Genomic DNA, 24763 nt, shown 5'->3' on the forward strand with positions numbered 1-24763 from the left:
GCCCGAGTGAGCCTGCAATACTGCAGAGAGACACCAGAGGGAGCAAGTGTGGCAATCAACTAGCCCTTCTAGGAAAAAGCTATCCAGTCTACACAAAAGGTTTCAGGTGTTAAGAATCTCTAGCTCAACTGCTGTAAAGATTCCCACCCCACCCCCATTTAGGAAGTCACTTCACAAAGACGGAGGGATATGGTTTACCCAAAAGCATAAAGAGGCAAACAGTCCAAAAGGTCAAAATACATTCCCTAAAAAAAACAAAGAGTTGAAAATGATTATTTTGAGCAGCTCAATAACGTGAGAACAAAGAAAACAAAGGGGAAAAAAATCAAACCATTAATATAAACAAATAAGAAAATATGAACGAAAAGGGCCCAGAGAGAATACAGCAGCAGACTGGAGTTCGATCCCTGGAATCCCAACGCTACCCTGAGCCCCACCAGAAGCGATTTTTGAGTGCCCAGCCAGGAGTAACCCCTGAGGTTTGTCGTGTAGGTCCCCCACCAAAATAGTAAGATTATCAACGAAAAAATAAAATTTTTATTCTTAATAATATATATTTTTGGGGGGTTCATCATTTTATATATATAAATACACAATGTCCTCCCATTGTTCATCGATTTGCTCGAGCGGGCGCAGTAAAGTCTCCATTTTTTGAGACTGTTGTTACTGTGTTTGGCACATCGAATACGTCACGGGTAGCTTGTCAGGCTTTGCCATGCGGGCGAGATACTCTCGGTAGCTTGCGGGGCTCTTCGAGAGGGGCAGAGAAATCAAACCCAGCTCGGCTGGGTGGCTGTGCGCAAGGCAAACGCCCTACAGATGTGCTATTGCTCCAGCCCTTTATATATATATATATACACACACACACACACACACACACACACACTTTAAAATATACATAAAGAATTCTAGAGTTAAAACATACAATTGAATGGCAGACCACTAGAGGGCAAGAGCAGAGAATATAAAACTTTTTAAGTTAGAATTCACACGCTCAAAGTTTCTGGAATAAAGTCAGGAGAAAAAAAACTGAAAGAGAGAAGGAAAGAGACTCTGCAGATACTATCACATCAAGCAATAAGCATTTTATGGAATTTACAACGGGGTGGGGGATGGGAATGCACATAGAGCTCATGTGAAAAAATGATGACCCAAAATTCCCCTAAACCTAATATAGACGTCCACATCCAGAAGCTCAAGATCTCCAACCAGGATGAATCCAAGAAGACCGTATCAAGTCCCAGTATAAATAAATAATCAAAGAATGTCTAAGTGGGTCTGTGGAAGGCAGTGAGAGAAGTAACTGGTCAGGGATGTGGGAATCCACATCTTTTAGAACTCTGGTAGAACTCTGGTAGAGCAGAAAGGAATGACACCACACCTGCAGAGGGCTGAAATTTAAAAACTGTCAATCAAGAATCTTATATTCAGTGCCCGAGGGACAGTGGTTAAGGCACAAAGCTGGCCAGGATTCCATCCCCTGCATCCCACAGGGCCCATCCCCTCTCCCACAACCACCACCACCACCACCACCAAGAGTAATTTCTGAGTAATTCCAGGAGTAAACCCTGAGCACCTCTAGGCATGACCTCAAAACAACAAAAAGAAGGAATCTTATATTCAGAAAAGATGTCTTTCAAGAAGACAATTGGAGAGGTGAAATAAAACCTCCCAAAGTAAACAAAAATGATCTATTAAGCACTATAAGCTAAAGTACTATGCACTAGGCTAAATGAATCCTACAAGTAGAAACAAAAATAACATTCATTCAAATATAACTGACATCTACAGGATATGTACAAGTTACTGATTCAAGTAGGCAGATACAATAGGCTGTTTACTATACAAAGATGTTCAATTAAGAATAAAATTAAACATGAACATAAACAAATGTAACTAAAAACAGTGAACAAAAATTATCTAGCCCCAAAATGACACTGGTAACAAAACACTTGAAGCAAAAGTGTAAATAATCTAATTTTTAATGTACAACTGAAGTTACACTGTTATCTTAAGTTGTAACTAGAAGATGTTTATAAGATTGCATGTTAAGTGTGTGTGTACCCATGTGCACAAGGCAGGGCAGGGGAGTACAAGTGCTAAGGCTGAACCCAGTTCAATTCCGGCACCGCCTAGAGTGAACCCTGAACAGAGAACCAAGAATTTACACTGAGGACAGTCAGATGTGGCCCCCAAACACCCCGCTCCTTAGGCCAAAGACACCATACAGTGGGGGAGTACGTTTGCCTTCCACCTTCCTCGTAACTGTCCTGGGTTCCATTCCTGGCATCCCATATACCCTCTTAGTACTGCCAGTGCAGAGCCAGCAATAACTCCTGAGCATCGCAGGGTATGGCCAAAAAAAAGGAAAAGGGACAGCATGCTTAAGATCAATACCACCTTTTCAATAAAAATAAAATATAAATAGACAATTTGGGTTAAAAAAAAAAAGCCCCATACCACCTGAACAGAAACTGTCAAGATAAACAAAGAAGGTAGGAGAATAAAAAACATCAATGCACCACGAAATAAACTGCAAACTTATTATATATGATAGCAATTTTAAGTAGATATGTACATTAATATCGGAGCATCCAAATATAGGAGAAGCAAACCACTGGGAGAACTGAGGGCGGAAGGTAGTCAACTGTCCTAGATCTGCAGTGAACATGAGGAGAGATCAACAGGGCGTGCAGATAGCGTTTGAACACACACATACAGCAGAGCAGACACTACATTAGCACTGGCAGAAGACTCACACAAGGTCACACAACAAGTCTGAACACAGTCACAAAGATTCAAGTCAAAATGCATCTTTTCCCCTGTAACAAAGCGCTAGAAATCAAGAGTAGCCTTGATTTCCAAATCAAGGAAAGACTTGAAAATGCACATCCATAGATGTCACAAAGTGTGCTTCAAATTGTGCTTTCAAGTTGTGTTTATTAGACACAAAAACAAAAAGCACAAAAACAAAACAAAGGTAACAAGCTATTTTTAGAGACAGCAGGTAGTACAAGCAGGGCACATGCAGGGCACTTTCATTTCCTCGAAAGCAGAAAGCACTGCCTCTTTCCACTTCCTGCCAAAAGGACCATCCTTTGTGATCCAAAGCCCGGCGACCCTACAGTAGCTCGACCTAGACTTAACCATCAAGCACAGGGCCTCGCACACGCCAGACTAAATTCTCCAATCATACATTAATGAAGAGAAAAAACAGGGACAGAGAGAAGTCTTTAGGACTTGATAAAAACCTAAGGCAAACAAGAGGGGGCAGAGCTACAGCACAGCGGGGAGGGAGGGTGCTTGCCTTGCACGCGGCTGCAAGCAGAAAGTAAGAGTTACGTGGGTTCCATCTCCAGCATCACACATGGTCCCCTGCACCCAACCAGGAGTGATCCCTGAGAACTGGGCTAGGAGAAGATATCGCCTGACCAGTGCTGGTGGGGCCCAAAACCCCAAACAATGAATAATCAAGAAAAACAAGAGCTTCTGGTGGAAACAATTTCTGCAAAGTGAGGAAAGCTGGCTCCTGGAGACTTCACAGAGGGCCTTTCTCCAGGCCGACCACGTCCTCACAGCCCTGCACGAAGAGCCCAGCACGGCCGCGGTCAGGCCTTCTTACCTGGTTCCGGAGTGAGACTGGGAATCGCTGGCTCCGGCTCCTTCTCCGGTTCCTCCCCACAGGTCCTAGACTTTTCACACACGTTCAAGCTTGGCCCAACGACATCCTGGTGGCCAGCAGGGCTGGGCTCAGCCAGGGCCTCCTCTAGGACGGTCCCAGCAGGAGGAGGGGAAGGTGTCGGTTCCAGACACTCACCCTCCTTCTTCGCGGGGTCAGCAGGAAGCGTGACCCCAAAGGTGCCCTCCAAGTTCTCTTTCTCCCTGAATCTGTTGGTGCGCTTCCGAGGCTTGGTGCGCCTTTGGTTGACCCTCTGCCACCGTTTTTTCGGCACGGCCGGATTGATGCTACTGGGCTCCTCGTTCTCGCTGTTCAGTCCAGAGTCAAGCTCCAGGCCATTTTTGTTGTCAAAAGAGGGGCCCTTCTGGGAATCTGTCTTAGGGTCCGAAAGTTTGGCCTGGCTATCAAGGTGAACATCGGGAAAGCGGGGAGCATCTTCGCTGGGAAGCGCGCCCACCAACGAAAGGGGGTCTCCCTCGATGGGGGGTCCCGCCCTGTCCCGCGAGCAGCCATCCCCAGGAGCCCCCCCACTCTCACTCTCGCTGTCCCCCTGCAGCACAGCCCCCAGAGTCCCAGCAGAAAGGTGGTTCGGTTTTCTCTTGCGTTCTGTCTTTAAGGCTTTACGGTTTGCGGTGTTTTTCCCCACCTGGGGGGCAAAACCATCTCGCAGTTTGGAGGCCAGCTTCGCGCGCCCACAGTTGCGCCTAGGAACACAGTTCGGCTGAGTTTTCCCAGGAGCAGGGAGGTCTCTTCTGTCGGCGGCGGAGCCAGGGAGGGGGGCAGGCGGCTCCCTGGTCAGTGAGGAGTCAGGGACCGGGCCAGGCCGGGTCCGGTCCTGAGGGCCGTCTGCTTTCTTTTCTGAATTCTGCGTGGAGCTTCCAGAAACCAAAACCTTAGAGGCACCCATGGGGCTACTGGTGGAGCAGTCCCCCATCGCCGGGCTCCGGTAGGAGACCAGGTTTTGAGCCGTCATCAGCCGCTGCTCCTTAGTCTTACTATCGTGCATGTCCTTCAGCATCATGAGCAAGGTGCTGAACTTGTAGTCTGGCTCGATGGGAATATGGTTCTGGCCCGAGGAAGAAAACAGTAGTGGTTTGGAAGGCCTGGCGGCAGCGGAGTCACCACCATCCTCACTGAGAGACCGGTAGGAGAGCTCCTTCAACTCAGACAGCACGTGCTTCACCACGGCCGTCTCGATGTCACTGGAATCCCTGGTTTTCTCGTGCATGTTGCTCAGTAGTTTCAGCCCGTCCACCTTCCCACTTTTGGAAATGCCGGCCAAAGGCGGACCTTTGGCATCAGAAGAGCAGTATTTCAAACCACAGTCTTCGTGCGCAACGGGCGCTTCGGCCATGCCAGGGCTTTCTTTATGTTTGCACTTAATACTCCGGATCTTGGACTGTTTGCTTCTCGGAAGGACCAAGGCTTGATTTGTGGGCCCACTCTTCAGGAGGGTGTTCTCACTTGACAGGCCAGAGGGTGTGCTGAATTTGGGCAGGAGACTGTCATTTCGAGGATCCGACTGGGGTTTATGGACAATAGTGCACAACTGAAGGTCGGTGAGGTTAACCTGAGCTGTCTCGGTTCTAGGCTCTGCGGGCTTAGGACAGTCTGTTAAGTGGTCTGTGTGTGAGTTCGAAATGAGGGGCTTCGGCTTGGCTTTTGCCTTAGTGTTTGTGGCAGGAAACCTGGAATACTTCACCTTGTCATTCTTCTGCATGGAGAGCAAGTTCTCCGTGTGGTCGAAAGTGTCTGTGATTTCCAGGACCCCGGGGTCTGACTCAGAGCTGGGGTCGATGGGGTCCACGTCGCTGCTTCCGTCGTCGGATGTGGTGCAGACACTGATGGAGTCGCTGCGCTTCTCTTCATCCCCGGCGCCAATGTAGCAGAGCTGCACTTTGGAACTGCACATGAGGCCGCGCTGCAGCGGCTGCTGCTTCTCCCCAGGCCGTTTTGGCACCAAGGCACCCTCGGGCAAGCCCAACAAAGAGTCGCAGGTGGCAGTCTCGCAATCTTTCTTGATGGGCGTTTTGCCACACGAAGAAAAGAGAAAGCCTCCTGGGGAAGGGGCAGCCCCAGCCAGGCTGCTTGCTATCCGGGACAGCTCACTCGAGGCCTGCTTCTCAGACACGTCCCCAGGAAGGAAGTTGAGGCTAAGTTTGTCGGGGATCTTGCCCCTGCGTTCGTCTTTGTGCGCGTCGAACTGCATGGGGTCCTTCTTCACACTGATCCTCTTGGGAGGCTCCGAGCTCTTCCGGACTCTAGACTTGGCACAAGGCTTTTCCTTCTCGTCTGCCGAATGTTCAGAGTCAAAAGCCAAAGATTTCAAGCAGCCATTAAGCAACAGATCATGTTCGGATTCAGGATCATTCGCACAGTCCTCAAATGGCATATCCTCCTCACTGTCCAACTTGATAGAGCTGGTGACACATTTTCGGTTCTTTGACCCTTTGGGAACATCATACTGCTCAGCAAGACCAACACTAGCTTCCCATTTACTCAAAATTTTCTGAGGAACCTTGAATTTAAAGGAGAAAAACATTATCAGTTATCAAAGAAAACAGCTGGGGCACAGTAGCTGATCGGTGAATGCCTCTCAAATGAGGTTTTCCCAAGCCTCTAGTACCCCACATCTAAGGGACTGGCCCCAGGACTTTGCACCCACAGCTCACCCAGAGCATAAACTCAAGGGCATATCCCAACACAATACTGCTAAATGTCATCAACATCACGTTATTGAATTGAATGCAAGCAAGAAAGACTCAGGCCTGGGAGGCAGTTCAGCGGTTAGGGTGCATATCTAAATAGGTCCCCAACCCACATCTGTTCCCAGGCACCACACTGTCCCCTAAGCACTGGGAGTCAGGGTGACAGGCCATTCTGAGTACCATAGAGCCCAGGAGACAAGGCATCCTTGGTCCTTGGCTTAGATGGGAACTATCAGTGCCTATGAACTTTCTGAATGCTGCTTGAGGGGAGATAAATGAATCAACAGAAAAAGAGGTAAGTAAACAAACTGATAAATCAACAAATACAGAACAGACTCCCAACTTACCCCTCCGTATCTAAGACAGACTTCTTCAAGGCATAGGAAGGCCACTAACTTATTCTGATACCTTAAAAAGCAGGCATGGCTAAAGACATGTGTGGAAAAGCTGGGACTGTCTATGCCTCTGACTAAATCTGAACCACTAGTTCACTAGGTCCCTGATTAATCACGATGCTTCGACACAAGTCACTCACACTCTGGATTATAATCAACCACTCTCCAGGGCTGAATTCCATATAGCCAGAGATAGCCAGACACATCAGGCAGGGCCCTGTACACACTGTACTCCTTTCTGGGCTCCTCTAAGCATAAGAACCCTGCAGCTCAGTAAAATGTCTCCAACTCTTTCAACTCTTATTTCCCAACTTGATTTCATTTCTAGATATCAGTTCATCTTCGTAAATATTTTAATACTCATAAAAAGGAAGTTCTACTGAGTATGAAAAATTCATGTCATTAAGCAAGTCAGCCTCCACATCTAAAGCACAAACCAACTACCTGATTGACACTGCACACACAAAGGCACATGCTCCCGTGCTGTGAGCAGAAGAAATCAATCTTCCAGAACTTGAATGCTCTGGTCAGCCCTCAAAAACAGGGGTTGGCTTTAGTCTAAACAGCTAAAGCAGGCAGACATCATTTGCCACCCCAAGGCAGCAGCGACAGGCATTCCGGAGAGCCTTTCATTTACAGTCCTCACACCACTCTACAAGGTCCACATCATCAGACCACCACAGTCCTCAGAGAACTCAAGGCAGGAGCACTTATACACAGGAAGGTGAGACGACAGTGGCAGGCCAGGGAGGCAGCTCAGCGGCACAGTGAACCTGCCGAAAGGAGTGAGGCACCCGCCACAGCCCCCACTACCACCGACAGTCCTAAGTGCCCAATAGTTCCTCTTCTGGAGCAGATTATGAAGGAACAGCAAAAAATTCCAAACACTGAGTCAGCGTTTCCCAGTTCTGTTCAAGGGAAGAGTATTTGCACATTACTAAAATATGGCCTGGTGTCACCAGAGAGATAGTATAAGGAGGGAGTGCTAGGATCAAGCCTAGTTCCAATCTCGAACCACGTACCAGTGCTCAACACTGCTAGGAATGACCACTGAGCCAGGAGACAATCTTGAGCACCGTTGGGTGTAGCCAAAATCCCTCACCCCCAAAAATGGATAGCAAAAAGGTTTTCCCACCTAGTACCACCAAGTGCAGCTGTGAGGGCCCGAGGACCGTGGTGTGACTCAAGTATCCCGGCCCCTACCACATTCTCAAGCCCTTGAACAGGACAGCACAATGAATTGCCCAGCCTCCTGAGCACTGCCTCCCCTTACAAAATACAACCAGGCTGAATGCATCATCCTTAGGCACACAAACCAAGACAAGAAGAGCAAAACCATTTAACACTGATCACAGCTGGTGGTGCTCAGATATTACTCCTGGCCCAGTGCTTAGAGGTTGCTCAAGCAATAGTGCGCCACCAAGGATGAAGCTGCATCTCTGGCATGCAAAATTTCTCCACTCCCCATCTATCTCGTTTCAAAAAGCAGTATTTGGGACCCTCCAGAGAAATTGAATAGAGGGAAAGGCACTTGACTAGTATGTAGCTAGATGGATCCCCAGCACTGCATCCTCTGAGGACAGACAAGGATCACTCCTCAGCAAGTGCCAAGAGTAGCCCTTGACCGCCACTGGCCCACGAACAACAAAAGGCTTTCTATTTTCTCACATACATGAAATATACTCACCACTTACATATACCCCACAAAGAGAGAAACAACCTGTATTTCTCTTGTCTCCAGAAAGATTTTTTTTTTCTTACCTTATGCCTATAGCCTTTTTCTTTCTGCTTCCCTCTTCTTCTAAGGACAGGAAGCTCTTCAAATTGATGCCGGCCTTCAAACATGACGATTGCTTTCCCAGCCACCCAGGCCCTCTCAGAAGGGTCTCCAAAAGCCTCGACGTAGTATTGGCGATAGGGCCTCTGATTAGAAACTAGATGAAGATGAGAAGCAAATCTAAGTGTCATTACTTGAGAAGGACAGCTACTCCTCAAGAGAGCATCATACAACAGCTGCAAAGAAAGGTTTATCAAGGGAGTAGGGGGAGTTATCAATAAATGATAAAAACCTACAAATTCTGAAGTAGATCAGGAAATTTGAAATATTCCATATGGCAAGAATACACTTCAGGGTTTATGAAGTGATACACTGGTTTGGTCTGGTGATGTGCTATAACTCAAAACCAATGAACGGGAGAGACAATACAGCACGCAGGGCACTCGCCTTGCATGATACCTACCTGAGTTCAATCCCTGAGGGCAGATGAGTAGTACGGCCTGAACACAGGCAGCCGTGGCCCCTCAAAACAAAACAAATCAAAAACAACAACAACAAAATAATAACCCAGTTAAGCGGTTTGTTTAGTTCCTCATAGAACAAACCGCTGTCAATTGACTCAGTATTGACTAATAAAGCACTGGGCACTGCCAGGTGTGGCCCAAAACCTGTGGGGGATAGGGGTGATTAAATGCTCAACTACAAGGAGATCTCGAGAGCCTGCAGAGCACCCTCAACCAGGTCTCTCTGATGTGCTAACTCTCATTGCCCAGAGCTCCATACACATAGAGAGGCTGGGTCCTTATTAGCATGCTACCCACCCACCCAAGAAATAAATAACATAATTCCCCTTCTGAAGTTCAATGACTCCAAAGGGAGCAAATTCAGGGTAAAACACTGACTTCACAGACAAAGCAGAACTTGGTATTTAAAAATAAGGAGGGAGAGAAAGAAAGAAATCTAAACATAATAAAAACAAAATCTAGTTATTCGAATTTTTGCTTTAGCAAAGTCTATTTTTTAATAAATATCAATTATAGAGACAACATATATCTCAGTCAGAAGAGATTATAATAAAATTTATCTAGTACACATACCTTCCATACACTTACTATTTTTCATACCAGAAAAAAAAAAGTTATACAGTAAATAATCAGGACCTCAGAGAGTGCAACAGCCTAAAAAACATGATGCATGGAAGAAGCCCAGGGTCAATCCAGATGGCATCTTAAGCACTGAGAGGAGAAACCCTGAGCACCAAACAGGAGCAGCCCCTGAATACAGCTAGTTAGGGAAGGGAAGGGGGAGGGGAGGGATTTGGAGAGGAGAAGGAAGGGTATGGGACGGAAGAGAAGGGGCAGGCATGGAGAAGAGAGGAGAGAGATTGAGAGGGAATGAGGGTGCCCTATGTATCCCATACAGTCCCCCCAGAACTCCAGGAAGTAATCCCTGAGCAGTCTTAAGCACTGCTGTAGTCCAGCTCTCTCCCCCAAAACCCGTCCCCTCCCCTCCAAAAAGTGCCATTTATCTCTTTTCAGAAAAGTAACATTATCTTACATAAAATTACATTAAGAAAAAAAAATCAGGAGCTGGAGCGATAGCACAGCAGGTAGGGCATTTGCCTTGCACACAGCTGACCCAGGTTCGATTCCCAGCATACCATATGGTCCCCTAGGCACTGCCAGGAGTAATTCCTGAGTGCAGAGCCAGGAGTAACCCCTGTGGATTGTCAGGTGTGACCCAAAAAGAAAAAAAAAAACACAAATCACATCTAGGGGTCAGAGAGACAGTACAGTGGTACAGTGGACAGGGTGCTTCCAAACCAGATTTGATTCCAGACAACAAATATGGTTCCTGAACAACAGCTGGCTATGGCACCAAAATCAAGACAAAAAAAAAAAGTTGTCACATCTGATTACAACAATATCCCTACTTCAAAATATACATACAGGGGCTGGGCTGGAGCAATAGCACAGCGGGTAGGGCGTTTGCCTTGCATATGGCTGACTTGGGTTCAATTCCCAGCATCCCATATGGTTCCCTGAGCACTGCCAGGGGTGATTCCTGAGCGCAGAGCCAGGAGTAACCCCTGTGCATCACCAGGTGTGACCCAAAAAGGAAAAAAAAAAAAAACATACAAAATTCAGGGTAATAGTGCAGTGGGCAGGACGTCTGTCTTGCATGCAGTCAACCCAGGCTCAATCCCGGGCATTCCACATGGTCCCTGGAGCCCTCCAGCAATGATCCCTGAGCAGAGCCATAAGTAAGCCCTGAGCACAGCTGGGTATGCCTCCCCCAGCCTCTCAAAAAGACCCAGCACCAGTCTCTATGCATCTCTTTAAGCCAAAAAAAAAATAATAATAATAAATAAATAAATAAATATGCAAGTTCTAATAAGAACTCCTTACTTTCTATTAAATTACATATGTGCTCTCTCTCTCACTCACTCTCTCTCTCTCACACACACTTACACACCTCTATATATAGTGGTGTTATACATAACCACCACTATTTCTCCAGTCCCTATAAAGGTTCTTAAAGTTAATTCTTAAAAATTCTCAAAGATTCTTAAATCTTAAAGATCCTTAAAAGTTTTTTATTTAGCCTTAAATATTCTTTATTCCTGCAGCTGAAGAAATAGTACAGCGGGCAGGGAGCTAGCCTTGCAAGCAGACAACCCAGTCCCATCTCAGTCATACCATATGATTCCCCTAAAAATCACCCAGTGTGATATAACAAGTAACAAATATAAACAAACAAAAAAGGTTCTTAATTCTTAACAGTTCTTAAGTCAATTCATACAACAATAATTGGTCACCTTAGATGAGCCCACACACAACAGAAGACTGGAAAGCTACCAGCACTGGTGACCGATCCAGCGCACAATAAAAGAGCATGGTAAGGGGTCGGAACAATAATACAGGGGATGGGTAGGGCATTTGCTTTGCATGCAGTCAAGCTGGGTTCAATTCCTGACATCCCATTTGGTCACCCCAGCACCACCAGAAGAGCCAGAAGTAACCCCTGAGCATCACCAGGTGTGACCCAAAAAGCAACCTTCCCCCCCAAAAAAGCATGATAATGGCAATAACACTTAAAAAAAAAAAGAGGAAATAATCAGAGACCAATTAGGTGCCTGAATTCGTAAAAGTTAACTTCAATTTAAGAGGAGAAATTGAGTATAAAGGTTAGTTATACCCTTCAAAGACATCAACAACTAGAAGCTATAAATTCCGAACACTGCATTATAAAGCAGGAGCAGAGGGAACAAACTGAGCCAGGTAAGCAAAAGGCAGAACTGCAAGAGACAGGGTGAGGATTCAAGAATTTGGCCTTTACTTCGCTGGTGGTTGAGGAAAAGTGGGGTAAACAGGGGAGTCACAGGCTCGGCTGTGCATCTGAGAAAGATAACGTTCCTTGACTACTGAATAGAACTGTTGAGGAGGAAACGAAACTGAGTAGACCCGAGATCACATAAAATAGCATACACGCGCGCGCGCGCGCGCGCGCGCACGCACACGAAGACTACAGCACAAACCAAGGCAACTGGAATGATAGGTAATTCACTGTCACTGTCCTCCTGTTGTTCATCGATTTTTCTCGAGCGGGCCCAGTAACGTCTCCATTGTGAGACTTTGTTGTTACTGTGTTTGGCATATCGAATACACCACGGGGAGCTTGCCAGGCTTTGCCGTGTGGGCGAGATACTCTCGGTAGCTTGCCGGGCTCTCCGAGAGGGGCGGAGGAATTTAACTCAAGTTGGCCACGTTGGCTGCGTGCAAGGCAAACGCCCTACCCGCTGTGCTATCACTCCAGCCCTTGGTAGGTAATTAAAATTACAAAAATAAATTAGGGGCAGGGATGCTCACACCTGAGTCTCAAGCCTTACTCCTGGCACTGTGCTCTTTGGATCTTACGGAATGACTGGGTCAGCTGTATGCAGGGTACTGTATTTCAACCAGCACACACACACAAAAAAAAACAAAAATTTGAGGGGACAGAGGTAGCTCAATTCCTTTCTTCTAATAAATGAAATCAACTATGTCAAAGTAACACCGTTAGGGATGGAGTGATAGTACAGTTGGTTGGGCGTTTGCCTGGTATGCAGCTGACCCAGGTTCAATCCCCACCATCCCATATGGTCTCCTGAGCACTACCAGGAATAATTCGTGAGTTCTTGCAAAGCCAGGAGTAACCCCTGTGCATCGCCCAGTGTGACCCAAAAAAAAAAAAAGTCACACTGTTTCGCCCGATACCAGGTATTCTTTTTTCTTCTTTTGAGCAACTGTTGAGATAAAACTGGAGAGTAGGGGGGCGTGCTGCCAGTGATGGTATAGCAGGAAGGACATTCGCCTTGCATGCAGCCAATCACAGTTCAATTCCTAGCACCCCCATACAGTCTCTGAGCCCATCAGAACGATCCTTCAGCTTAGATGAGCTTAGAGAGGGCTGGAGCGATAGCACAGCGGTAGGGCGTTCGCCTTACAAGCGGCCGACCCGAGTTCGATTCCTCCGCCCCTCTCGGAGAGCCCGGCAAGTTACCGAGAGTATTCGATATGCCAGACACAGTAACAACAAAGTCTCCAATGGAGACGTTACTGGGCCTGCTCGAGCAAATCGATGATCAACGGGAGGGCCTTTACCTTTACCTTTTAGAGCAGGAATAAACCCTGAGCATAGCCTGGTGTGACCCCAAAAAAAAAAAAGTGGTGGTGGGAGTGAGGGTACAGCAGGTAGGGAGGTAGGGTGCTTGTTTTGCATACAAATGACCAGGTTCAAGCCCATACTGACCAGATATGATGCCCTGAGCCCACTGTGATCCCTCAACATAGAACCTCCAGGAGTAAGCTTCGAGCACTGCTGAATGTGACCAAAAAAGAAAAAAAAATATTCATTCACTCCTCTGAATACGAATCTCTTGAAATGATATTCCAATGTTTTAGTATATTCACAATTACATAACCACAATCAACTTTATAACACAAATTTATTATTTAAAAAAAAACACACTCCTTAACCCACCTTCTTCTCAAGAAACCAAACACCTACTTTGTCTCTAGAAAGAAACCCATCTCTATAGGGACATTTCACAAAAATGGAATTGGGCGGCGGGAGGGGGAGCACAGAGATAGATGGATTTGTGATGAACACAGCTGACCCAGCTTTGATCCCAGGCACCCAATATGGTCCTCCAAGCCTCGACTCAAGTGATCCCTGAACACAGACCAGAAACCTAACCCCCGCACACACACCCAAAGACAACTTTCTAACAAAAATAATTTAGACCCACATCCCACAGCGGCCACCATACATGCAACTCAACTTCAATGTTTCCAACAACTCTGAAGAAATGCTAAGCCAATGAAACTTGCAGATACACAGATGCTGAAGCTCCTGAAACACCTCCAAATTCTACAATACTGACAGCCATATAGGGGCCCAGCAAATTACACAGGAAAGCAGCAAAGAAGTCAGTTATACTTAATAAATGAAAACAATAACACAGAGGCTCAGCTAGCAAAAAAAAAAAAAGCTGAGTAAATCATCGGGCAATGATTTTAGTAACTCCACTGTGAGATACAACAATTTTCAAACTTTCTTTTACTGAACTATTATTCCATTTATTATTTCATTGTTAACAAACAATATAAAATATTTTGTGCCTGTCAAGAAGTCAGGCTTGGGGATTAGGTGGGAAACCGGGGACAATCGTGGAGGGAAGATCACGCTGGTGGTGGGGTTGGTGTTGGGACAATTAAATGCCTGAAACAGCTATATCATGAACAACTTTGTAAACCAGGGTGTCTTAAACAATTGAAATAAAGCAAGTTAGAGGCTAGAGCGACAATACAGAAGTTAAGATTCTTACTTTATGTCTTCTCCAACCGCAGTTTGACTCCCCAACACTGCAATGACCCCAGCAGCGCCAGAGGTGACTCCTGAGCACAGCCACAGTCAGTCTGAGGCCCTGAGCACCACTTCAGTGTGCCCCAAAATACAAAAAATGAAAGTGTGGAAACAACTGTTTCTTCTTCCTTCAGTTATTATTTCATGCCAACAGGGGCTACAGACTCTGGCATTTGACCCTGCTATAGCATGGTTCCCCCAACACCACTGGAAATAGTCCTTGAGCACTGCCCAGTGTGGCCCAAAAAAAAACAAAATTTGAAATAAATAGCTGGAGTAATATTGCCCTGCACAATGCCAACTCAGGTCTGACCCCCAATACCCACTATGATCTCCTGAAGTAAGCAATTCTTTTTCTTTTGGGAACTGCTGGGTATGGCCCAAAATTTTATTTTAAAAGTTTAAGACAAAATACAAACACACTGGGGCTGGAGCGCTAGCAAAGCGGGTAGGGCATTTGGCCTGCATGTGACCGACCCAGGTTCGATTCCAGCATCCCATATGGTAACCCAAGCACTGCCAGAAGTAATTCCTGAGTGAAGAGCCAGGAGTAACCCCTGTGCATCACCAGGTGTGACCCAAAAAAGAAAAATAAAAATACAAACACACAACAATCGATATATTCTAAAACTTCAGACTATGCATCTGAATAATAATCTTGCTAACAATTCTATTCACAAAAGTCAAAAGCTAGAGATAACACACGTGACCTACATATACAATGGAGTATTACCTGAGTCTAAAAACACAACTGAAATACTGACAATGAATACAACATAAAAAAAGTTCTTAAATACATTCTAAGTGAATGTTTTGACTATTCTAGATGGTCTAGAATGTCAAATTCAAAGAGAAAGTCCCACAAGTGGGTGAGGGGGCACAAGGTACATGGTGCCAACCCTCACAGGTCCTAATTAACTGTGATTTTAAGCAAAATGGCACAGAAGGAAACAGGTCCTTAAATAACATGGCTTCATTCCGACTCCAACACGGCCGCACTATTCAGTCGAAGAAAGAGTGCCTCACTAATACACAGTTAGGTCTTTAAAATACTCTATGAAATGCAAGAGGCAAGGTCAAAGGACCACACAGGCTCCATTTACAGGGCTCAGGGTACAGAAAGCTGTCAAGAGTCTGACCCGGGCACCACCCCCGAGTGTGCTGAGCCTAAGTCCCAGACACAATGTATCACTGTGCACCATCATTGTGCACCAACATCAAAGGGAAGAGGAAAAGGAATCTTATTTAAAATGTCCCCAACAGGCTTCTAGCTAGAGACAAAAAGTAGATAAGTTAGCTGAAAGTGTGAGATTTCTTTGGGGTATAAAAACAATTTAAAAAAAAATTTCTAAAATTGTGGTTGTGTAACTGGATAGACTAAAACATCAGAATTGCATACCACAAAGGGTTGGGATAATGTGAATTTTATATCAACAAAGTTGTATACACACACACATACACACCCAGATACACAAAGGGCTGGGGGAATTGGGGCTGGAAAGAGAGTATAACAGGTAAGGCACTGTTTTACACATAGCCAACCCAAGTTTGTTCCCCAGAAACCCATGTGGCTCCCCAAGAATAAGTCCCAAGTGCAGAGCCAGGAGCAACCCCAGAGTATCACTGGGTATAACCCAAAAACCAAAAAAGAAGAAAGGAAAAAAAAGGCTTGGTGTAGAGCACAAGGAGGAAGTTAAAAAGAAGAAGAAGGAAGTAAAGTGTGAATTCAAGGTATCTGGTCTGAGTCACTGGTGGAAATTGAAGGAAAAAGTACTGGTTTGAGGAGGAAAATTATTTCAGTTTTACACAAGCTGATCTCAACTGCTAGGACAACACACTGATGAAGCCTCTAGCATGAGGCTGGGCCCGCTGAGCTGAACCTAGGAAACAAGATCAGGGTGGACAGGAACTGCTCGCTGAAGACAGCTCAAACCTACATTAAAGCTCATTAATCTAAAGTCTTGCAAACCTGAGGTCAGAACTGATCCCTGAAGTTGCTCAAATGAGCAGAAAAAATGACATCAAACTAAAAATAGGAAAACGTTATACTAAAAAGCAACTCTGGAAAATAAAAACACCAGACCAGGCGCTAACATTTTCCTAGTATCTATAGATAGAATAATGATCGCAGATATTTAAATCAGAGTAAAAAATAAAGCCAAATTTTACCAAAAAGAGTAAAATACATCAGATTCATTCAAGTAATTCTCAGAAGTAGAATTACTACCTATACAAAAGGTGAAGCGATCAACATTTGGCTTTACCACAGCAAATTGCAAAGCTACAATTCCATATTCTACCTTATCACCTACAATCAAATGCAGGTCTTACCTTTCATTTTTGAGTGTGTGTTCATCAATGGATCAGAACAAATTCTGCAGGGCCACCATGGGCGTCTCTTGAATTTTGCCCAAATGAGATCTCCAACTTCATACTTCAGTGGTGTAGACTTTTTCTTGGGTTGACACTTGAGACAGACAAAACATGAATCATCAGTAAGGATCAAGCTCTTTTAAAGTCTGTCACCTTTCTACTACCCTGCTGAAAAAGTAACACAAACAGAATTCCAGAAAAAAACCACTTGAGCCGAATAAATAAAAAATAAAGCTAGGGGCCAGAGTAATAGTATAGTGGGTATGGCTAACCCGAGTTTGATCGCCAGCACCCCATATGGTCCCCCAAAGCCTTTCAGGAGTGAGTCCTCAGCACAGAGTCAGGAATAAGCCCAGAGCACAAGCGTGTCCCCCCAATCCCCTTTCTCTGATAGCCATGAAAGAATGCTGAGCACTCATGGGCACTCTCAATGAAACTGAGCTGGGTGTGCCCCAGCAGCGCCCAGGGACACCTCTCAGCAGAACACAAAGGAATTAAGCTTCCTTGGATTCATCCAGTGATGAGCCCCAAGGCTGCATTCAAAACTAATGCTGAATAACCTGCAACCCAAGTGCATGCATCTCAGCTCCAAACCAATGTCCACGTGTTTAAATTCACAAACAACGCACACAGATCTTTCCTGGAGAGGATAGGTGGCTTTCTATTCAGTAAGACCAGGATTCCACAGAGAAGTTTTTAGGTGTTCTGAGATACTCCTGGCTAGTCGACACAAATACCATTTCCTACAAATGCCATGAGTTGAAAACAGCTTGGTAAGTTCCATGCTCAAGACAATCTTCTTCCCTTAATACCTAATAAAAGTATCTACCCGGCACAGACTGTTCTCAGTAGAGTGAGCTGAAGGACTGGGAAGGATATGTGAAGTAACACCCCCGGCTCATCAACACCAAAAGCTGAGTTCAACGTGATGAGATGTAAGTCAGAATCCAACGTTAGGACTCTGCTTTCAGAGAGTTCAGAGAATGTCTTTACTGAACAAAACTGTTCCATTCGCTGAGTGTGTAGTGACTAGGAAATAAATTATCAATTGTGTGTGTTTTGAGGGGTGGCTGTTAGGGATCTCATACATGCAAGACATGTTACTCAACCATTGTTCCATGCCCCATGTCCTTGTTCCCATACATTTAAAAAAAAAAAAGAAAGAGGTGCACAGATGTAGCTCAAGAGCACTCAGCCTCACATGTGTGAGGCCCTGGAGTCAATCCCTAGTACCAACACGACACCCCACCAACACAGACGAGCAATGGCAAATTCTTTGCCTATTATCAACTTGTCAAGTTATCAGGAAAAAAAAATCCTGACTTTAAAGCTACTTGGAGGACCGGAGCCATAGTACAGTGGGTAGGGTGTTTGCCTTTCACACAGCCAACCGGGGTTCAATCCCCAGCATACCATGTGGTCCTCCAAGCACTGCCAGTAGTAATTCCTAAGTGCAGTGCCTAGAGTAAACCCTGAGCATCACCAGGCGTGACCCAAAAAGAAAAAAAAATCAAAAATAAAGCTAGTTGGCTTCAAAACTTCTTAGATGCCAATACATGATTTAAAAACTTGTTTGTTTTGCTACTTTTTTAATTTGGAGGGGAGGGTCACACCTGGCCGTGTGAGGAGTTGGCCCAGAGGCCTCCACAGGCAAAGCTAAGTTCACTCCAGCACTGAGTTATCTCCCAAAGCCCAGAGAAACAACAATCTGTTTGCCTGTACTGAAAGTATATTTGGGTGGGTGCCCATATATTTCTGGCTCTAATCCATGACCATTTAATTCATTATTAAACATAAAATTTGTGTCTTCAAGTCCTAAACGATTTCAAATAACACTGCAAATAACATGTCTGTATAAAACATAGAAAGCACGAACACTCTTGGGGAGGGAGTGGTATGGAATGGCATATACATGAAACTCAGTCATAAAAAATACGATAAATCACAGTGCCTAAATTTTTAAAAAAAGAAAAGAAAAAAATCATTCATTTGACGTCTATTTCTTCATTTCTTTTTTTGGTTTTTGAACACCCAGCAGTTCAGAGCTACTACTGTCTCTGCACTCAGGGATCACTCCAGTGGGCTCAGGGGAACATAGAGGTTCTGGGAATCAAAGCCAGGTTGGGCAAGTGTAAGGCAAATGCCTTACCATTGTACTATCACTCCTGTCCTCATTTACTTGATGTCTTCTATTTTCTAGGCACAGTTCCTACTGAAGACAAATGACTGCCCGATCTGACAGTGTTGTGTAATAAGTGACAAAGCCAGGATTCAAATCTGGGTTGCCCAACTTCAGGGCCCAAACTTGAATGCTCTACCTTTATATCCAATATCAATAAAACTTCAAGTATTATATGCTTTATGAGAAAATCACTAATAATCAAGTTGTAAAAGTTTGGTTGAGTGTGTCAACCCCTCACATTCCTCAACACTGAAACTCAGGGCACTGTAAAGAACTGCCACAGGCAAAAGCCTTCAACAGACACAAGGCAGCATACGCCTGTTGGGGACAGAGCGACAGGACAGTGGGGAGGTCTTGCACACAGTCACCCCAGCTATGATCCCTGAGCAGAGAGCCCAGAGTAAGCCCTGAGCATCACAGAGTGTGGCTATCCCACGCCCCCCCACCCCCAAAAAAGACCATGCATGGTGTCCACTAAAATTTAAAGCCAAGGCCACCAATCAGACAAGTGAATAATTAATGTTCTGTTTACTGACTCCACAATCAACTGTGTCATCTTAAACAGGTAGTTAAATTGAGGCTGAAGCTGCAGGATAGTAGGTGGGTGCTTGCCTTGCGTGCAACAGACCCAGGTTCAATCCACAGCATCCTGGATCGGCCAGGAGTGATTCCTAATTGCAGAGTGAGCAGTAAGCTCTGAGCACTGCCAGGTATGGCAACAAAAATAAGAAGAGGAGAGAAAAAGAAATGAGGGATCCATGTGGTTCCTAGCACTTCTAGGAAAAATTCCCACACACATAGCCAGGAGTGAGCCCTGAGCACCAAACACCAAATTAAATAAATAATAAGAAACAAATTCACGGAGAAAAATAATGCCGAGACAAATACATCCTATTAAAGCCATTCTTAAACAAACAACACCCCAATCCAACTGATCTGAGTACAAAAAAAAAATCAGACTAATTACAGGCAGAGAATAGAACAATGGAGGGGGGGTGGGGGGGAAACTCCTGTAGGGAGTTATGACTGTTCTCTTCAGAAGAGCTTTAAAATTTTACCACAGAGGAAGTCCAGAAGTCCAGGAAGTCCAGGAGGAGCAAATGGGTGGTTCCCTGGGTTTGATCCCTGGTACCCCATGCCCCCACCCAAGAACCAACAAGTGTGCTCAAAATACAGGTGGCATGGCAAACCTGGAGTCAAGAGTTTGCGCACCAGAGTCAACCACGCCACCAGGTGAGGCCCTGGCAGCTCTGTGCTGTGGGACCCTGGGCCACAGCACAGGGAGCCATCTCAGGCACACAGCCACAGGTCTGCCAGCACCGCATCACTCAGCGGGCCCCACAGCCAAGCAGGGCAACCAAGTGTGTATGATCCCTGTCACCCAAAGAGCAACCGTGCAAGAGAAGAAAGCAGAAAATTGTTTTGGATTTTCAGTTTGGGGGCCACAGCCACCGACAGTGTTCCAGGCTTATTCCTGGAAAGCTCAGAGGGCCATATGGGGTGCCAGGGACTGAATTCTGGTCGGTGACACACAAAGGAAGTGCCTTATCCACTGTACTATCACCCCAGCCCCAAGGAAAGGAAGTCCAGAGCACTGCCAGGGATGGCCGGACCACCCACAAAAAATGAAACTCATGTAGATAACAAACAGTACTATATATTTTTAGTTATATGATGTCTATAAGCTATTATCACACTTTGAGAAAAGGCTCATTAACTCAGTCAGAGTACTTTTTAAGTCTCCGAGGCTTCACAGGCAGGGGAAGGGTTGGAATGGTGGGGGGGGGGGGGGCGGGGGGGGAATACCGGGGATTTTGTGGTGGAAAATGTGCACTGGTGAAGGGATGGGAGTTTGATCACTGTATGACTGAAATTCAAACATGAAAGCTTTGTAACTATCTCACGGTGATTCAATTAAAAAAAAAAAGACAAACACGAACAGGTCTCTCTCCCCTCAAATCTCTCTAAATTTCTATAAATAAAAAGCACTCTGCTTCACATTTTCTCCTAAGATAACTCATTTTCAACATTTGTTAACAGTGTGCAACTGCTTCTATCAAAGCCAGAGAGGAAATATTTTTAATAATGCTTTGAAATAAAAGGTAAAAAGGTAAAGGCCCTCCCGTTGATCATCGATTTGCTCGAGCGGGCCCAGTAACGTCTCCATTGGAGACTTTGTTGTTACTGTGTCTGGCATATCGAATACTCTCGGTAGCTTGCCGGGCTCTCCGAGAGGGGCGGAGGAATCGAACTCGGGTCGGCCATGTTGGCCGCTTGTAAGGCGAACGCCCTACCCGCTGTGCTATCGCTCCAGCCCAATGCTTTGAAATACCAAACATAAACACATATCTGAGTTTTTACTTTGAATTTCTACCTTTTTCTTCAGTTAAGTATCTCCTTTACTCTATGAGAAAATAGCTTCTCTATTTTACATATAAGACATCTATATTCGGGGGGCTGGAGTGATAGCACAGCGGGTAAGGCGTTTGCCTTGCACGCGGCCAACCCGGGTTCGATTCCCAGCATTCCATACGGTCCCCTGAGCACCGCCAGGAGTAACTCCTGAGTGCAGAACCAGGAGTAACCCCTGATCATCGCCAGGTGTGACCCAAAAAGCTAAAAAAAAAAAAAAAGACATCTATATTCGGATATTACATAAAATTCACAGAGCTGGGCCTTGAATATTACGAAATTTTTAGTAAAACCTCTAACAACACAGCGCAGACCAATCTTAGATTTATTACGAACCGTGTAGTCCAGAGAGCACTTTGCAGGAAGGGGAAGAAGATCACAAACAGGGACCCCTGAAGCTGTCTGCAGGCCAGTCACTGCTCAGGATCAAGTGGCTTCAGCAGCACCAACGTCTAATGCTGAGCCCAGGACACAGGCAAAGAGGAGATACTCAATCACTGCCCTCTATCCGATGCCCCAAAACAACATGCTAGGGGCCAGAGATAGTAGGGCTGAGTAAGTTCGAACCCTGGCACACCATATGGTCCCCTGAGCCTATGAAAGCCCTGAGCACCACCTGGTGTGGCTGTCCAGAAACTCCCTAATAAGTCTACAATCCAAGCTCTTTTGAAATAGAGAACACTATACAATCAAGAGCACCAGGGAAATTAAAATGGGGCCAGGGAGATAGTACAGGGGTTAAAAGCTTTTGACTTGTAAGCGTCCAACTCCAATTCACTCCTGGCACCCCACAGCCATGAGCCCCACCAGGAGTGATTCCTGGTAGAGTCAGGAATAACCCCCAAGCGTGAGTAGGTGTGGCCCACACCCCAAGCAGAGTTAACAAAATATAGTTTAATTTAACATTAGTTACATATCTGGTATAAAAGACAAATTCAGAGCACTAGTTATAAATCTGAGTTGATGGTTACACAATATATTAAAGCTGTAATCCTTATGACAAGAAAATAACAATGAAAGGGAGGACAAGAGTTACAGAGCAACAAAGATTTATTGTACTATTGAAACTAGGGTGGTATTAATAATACAAACCAGATTGTAGTAAATTGCTAACTGTAATCTTAACCACTTAATCATGACAACCACTAGGAAAATTACTGTATAAACTATATAAACATCAAGGGAATCAAAATGTTACACAATAGAACATAAAAGGTAGCAGTAGCAAAAGAGTAAGAGGAAGACAATGTTAAGATACAGATAATACAAAACTATCAAAAGACAGACATCAGGGGCTGAGCGATAGCACAGTGGGTAGGGCGTTTGCCTTGCCCGGGTTCCATTCCCAGCATCCCATATGGTCCCCCGAGCACCGCCAGGGGTAATTCCTGAGTGCAGAACCAGGAGTAGCCCCTGAGCATCACCGGGTGTGACACCCCCCTCCCAAAAAAAAAGACATCAAATCCTCTTGTATATGAACAAGAGCAGAACTGGTAGAATACATTAAAAATATGCCTACAGGGGACTGGAGTGATGGTACAGCAGGGAGGGCATTTGACTCGCACATAGCTGACTAAGGTTCGATCTCTGGCATCCCATATGGTCCTACAAGCACTGACAGGAGTGATTCCTGAATGCAGAGCCAGGAATAACCCCTGAGCATCACCAGGTGTGACCAAAAAAACAAAACAAAACAAATATGTAGACAGCCTTACATGCTATCTACAAGAAAACACTCTATAGTTCAGCGGCTGGAGCAACAGGTTAGTGGGAAAGGCATTTGCCTTTCATGCAGCTGACCCCTGATTGATCCGCAGCACCAAATAGGATCCCCGAACCTGCCAGGAGTCAGCCCTGACTGCTGTCAGCAGTGGCCCCAAAACAGAAAACAAGCCCAAAAAAAGTTAAAATAAAAAAAAAGAAAACTAGATCAAATTTAAAACTGGGGTTGAGGGACTGGAGCAATAGTACAGTGAGGACAGCATTTGCCTTGCACGTGGCTGACACAGGTTTGATTCCCGGCATCCCATATGGTCCCCTGAGCAGCATCAGGGCTAATTCCTGAGTGCAGAGTCAGGAGTAAGTCCTGAGCATTGCTGGGTATGACCCAAAAAGATAAAAAAAAAAAAGGGGGGGGGGTTGAAAATAAAAAGATCTAAAAGGCCACAGAGATAGTACTGAGGTTAAAGCACTTGGAATGCATACCAGTGGCTACAATGATGATTTGAATCCCACCAAGCACCCACCCAGTGTGACCCCAGATCACAGAGCCAACAATGGCCTAAGCACCACTGCTCTGCCCTTCCCCACAAAAGAATGAAAAGATAGGAAAGAAATGACATGTTGATATCAACAATAAAAAAATGACTTATTAAGAGTGAATATATTACCTGGGGGGTTGGGAGGGGGGAACATTATACCCAGAGATGCTCAGGGCTTACTCCTGGCTCTGAGCTCAGGGGACCATACAGAATACTGGGGATGAAAACAGGTCAGCCCTATGCAAAGGAAGGATCTATCCGGTGTACTATCACTTCAGTCCCCTAGGAAAACATATATTTAGGCAAAATAGTTACAGACACATAGAAAAAAAATTTATGATAAAAATCACCACAATTAACATGCATTTATTGGGCAGAGCAATAGTACAGCAGGTAACATGCTTGCCATGCATGCGACTAACCCAGGTTCCACCCCTGACACCCCATATGGTCCTCTGAGCCCTGCCAGAAGTAACTGCTAAGTGCAGAACCAGGAACAAGTCCTGAGCACTGCAGGATTGACCACTCCCTTAGAAAAACAATTTATGTATCTATTTAATTAGACTCATATTCATGAAGAGAAATCGACAGAAATAAAGAAACAGCAAAGACTTCAAAACTCAGTCAGGGACTAGAGTCCCTGATATCCCATACGGTCCACAGAGCAGCAAAGACCATTAAGGGCAGGGAAACCTAGGGAAACCTGAACAGTACTACAATCCAACTAGATGTAGAGTCACACTGACAACACGTTCCAGCAACCCCTGAATTCAGCAATCCCTGAATTCAAGTCAATTTATAATATTTATAAATAATCGATTTATTTACAAGAGGTAAACTATATAGTAATCTCTAAGAATACCAATGCAAAATTTCTTAATACGTCAACAAAACTGGGGCTGAAGTGACAGTATAGCGCTTGATAATTCTGTTTGCCTTGATACAGCTGACCAGGTTCAAACCCTGGCACCTGATATGGTACCCAGAGCCCTGCCAGGAGGGACCCCTGAGGAGCTGGGGAGATAGTACAGTTGGTAAGGCACCTGCCTTGCACACAGTCAACCCAGGT

At 45.3% G+C, this 24763-nt stretch overlaps 1 protein-coding gene across 3 annotated transcripts in view; it reads right to left on the minus strand.

The window, feature by feature from the left end:
* The window catches only part of NSD1 (nuclear receptor binding SET domain protein 1), a 100367-nt gene that overhangs the window by 46155 nt on the left and 29449 nt on the right, over positions 1 to 24763 (minus strand). For all 3 annotated transcript variants that reach the window (XM_056113119.1, XM_056113121.1, XM_056113120.1), the window contains 3 exons: positions 16798 to 16933; positions 8544 to 8716; positions 3623 to 6197 (listed from right to left, as the gene is read on the minus strand). In XM_056113119.1, coding sequence (XP_055969094.1) covers positions 3623 to 6197; positions 8544 to 8716; positions 16798 to 16933 — 2884 coding nt within the window. The remainder of the gene's footprint in view (positions 1 to 3622; positions 6198 to 8543; positions 8717 to 16797; positions 16934 to 24763) is intronic.

Source organism: Sorex fumeus, unplaced genomic scaffold (genome assembly GCF_029834395.1).
Source record: "Sorex fumeus unplaced genomic scaffold, SorFum_2.1 ptg000019l, whole genome shotgun sequence".
Taxonomy (NCBI): Eukaryota; Metazoa; Chordata; class Mammalia; order Eulipotyphla; family Soricidae; genus Sorex; species Sorex fumeus.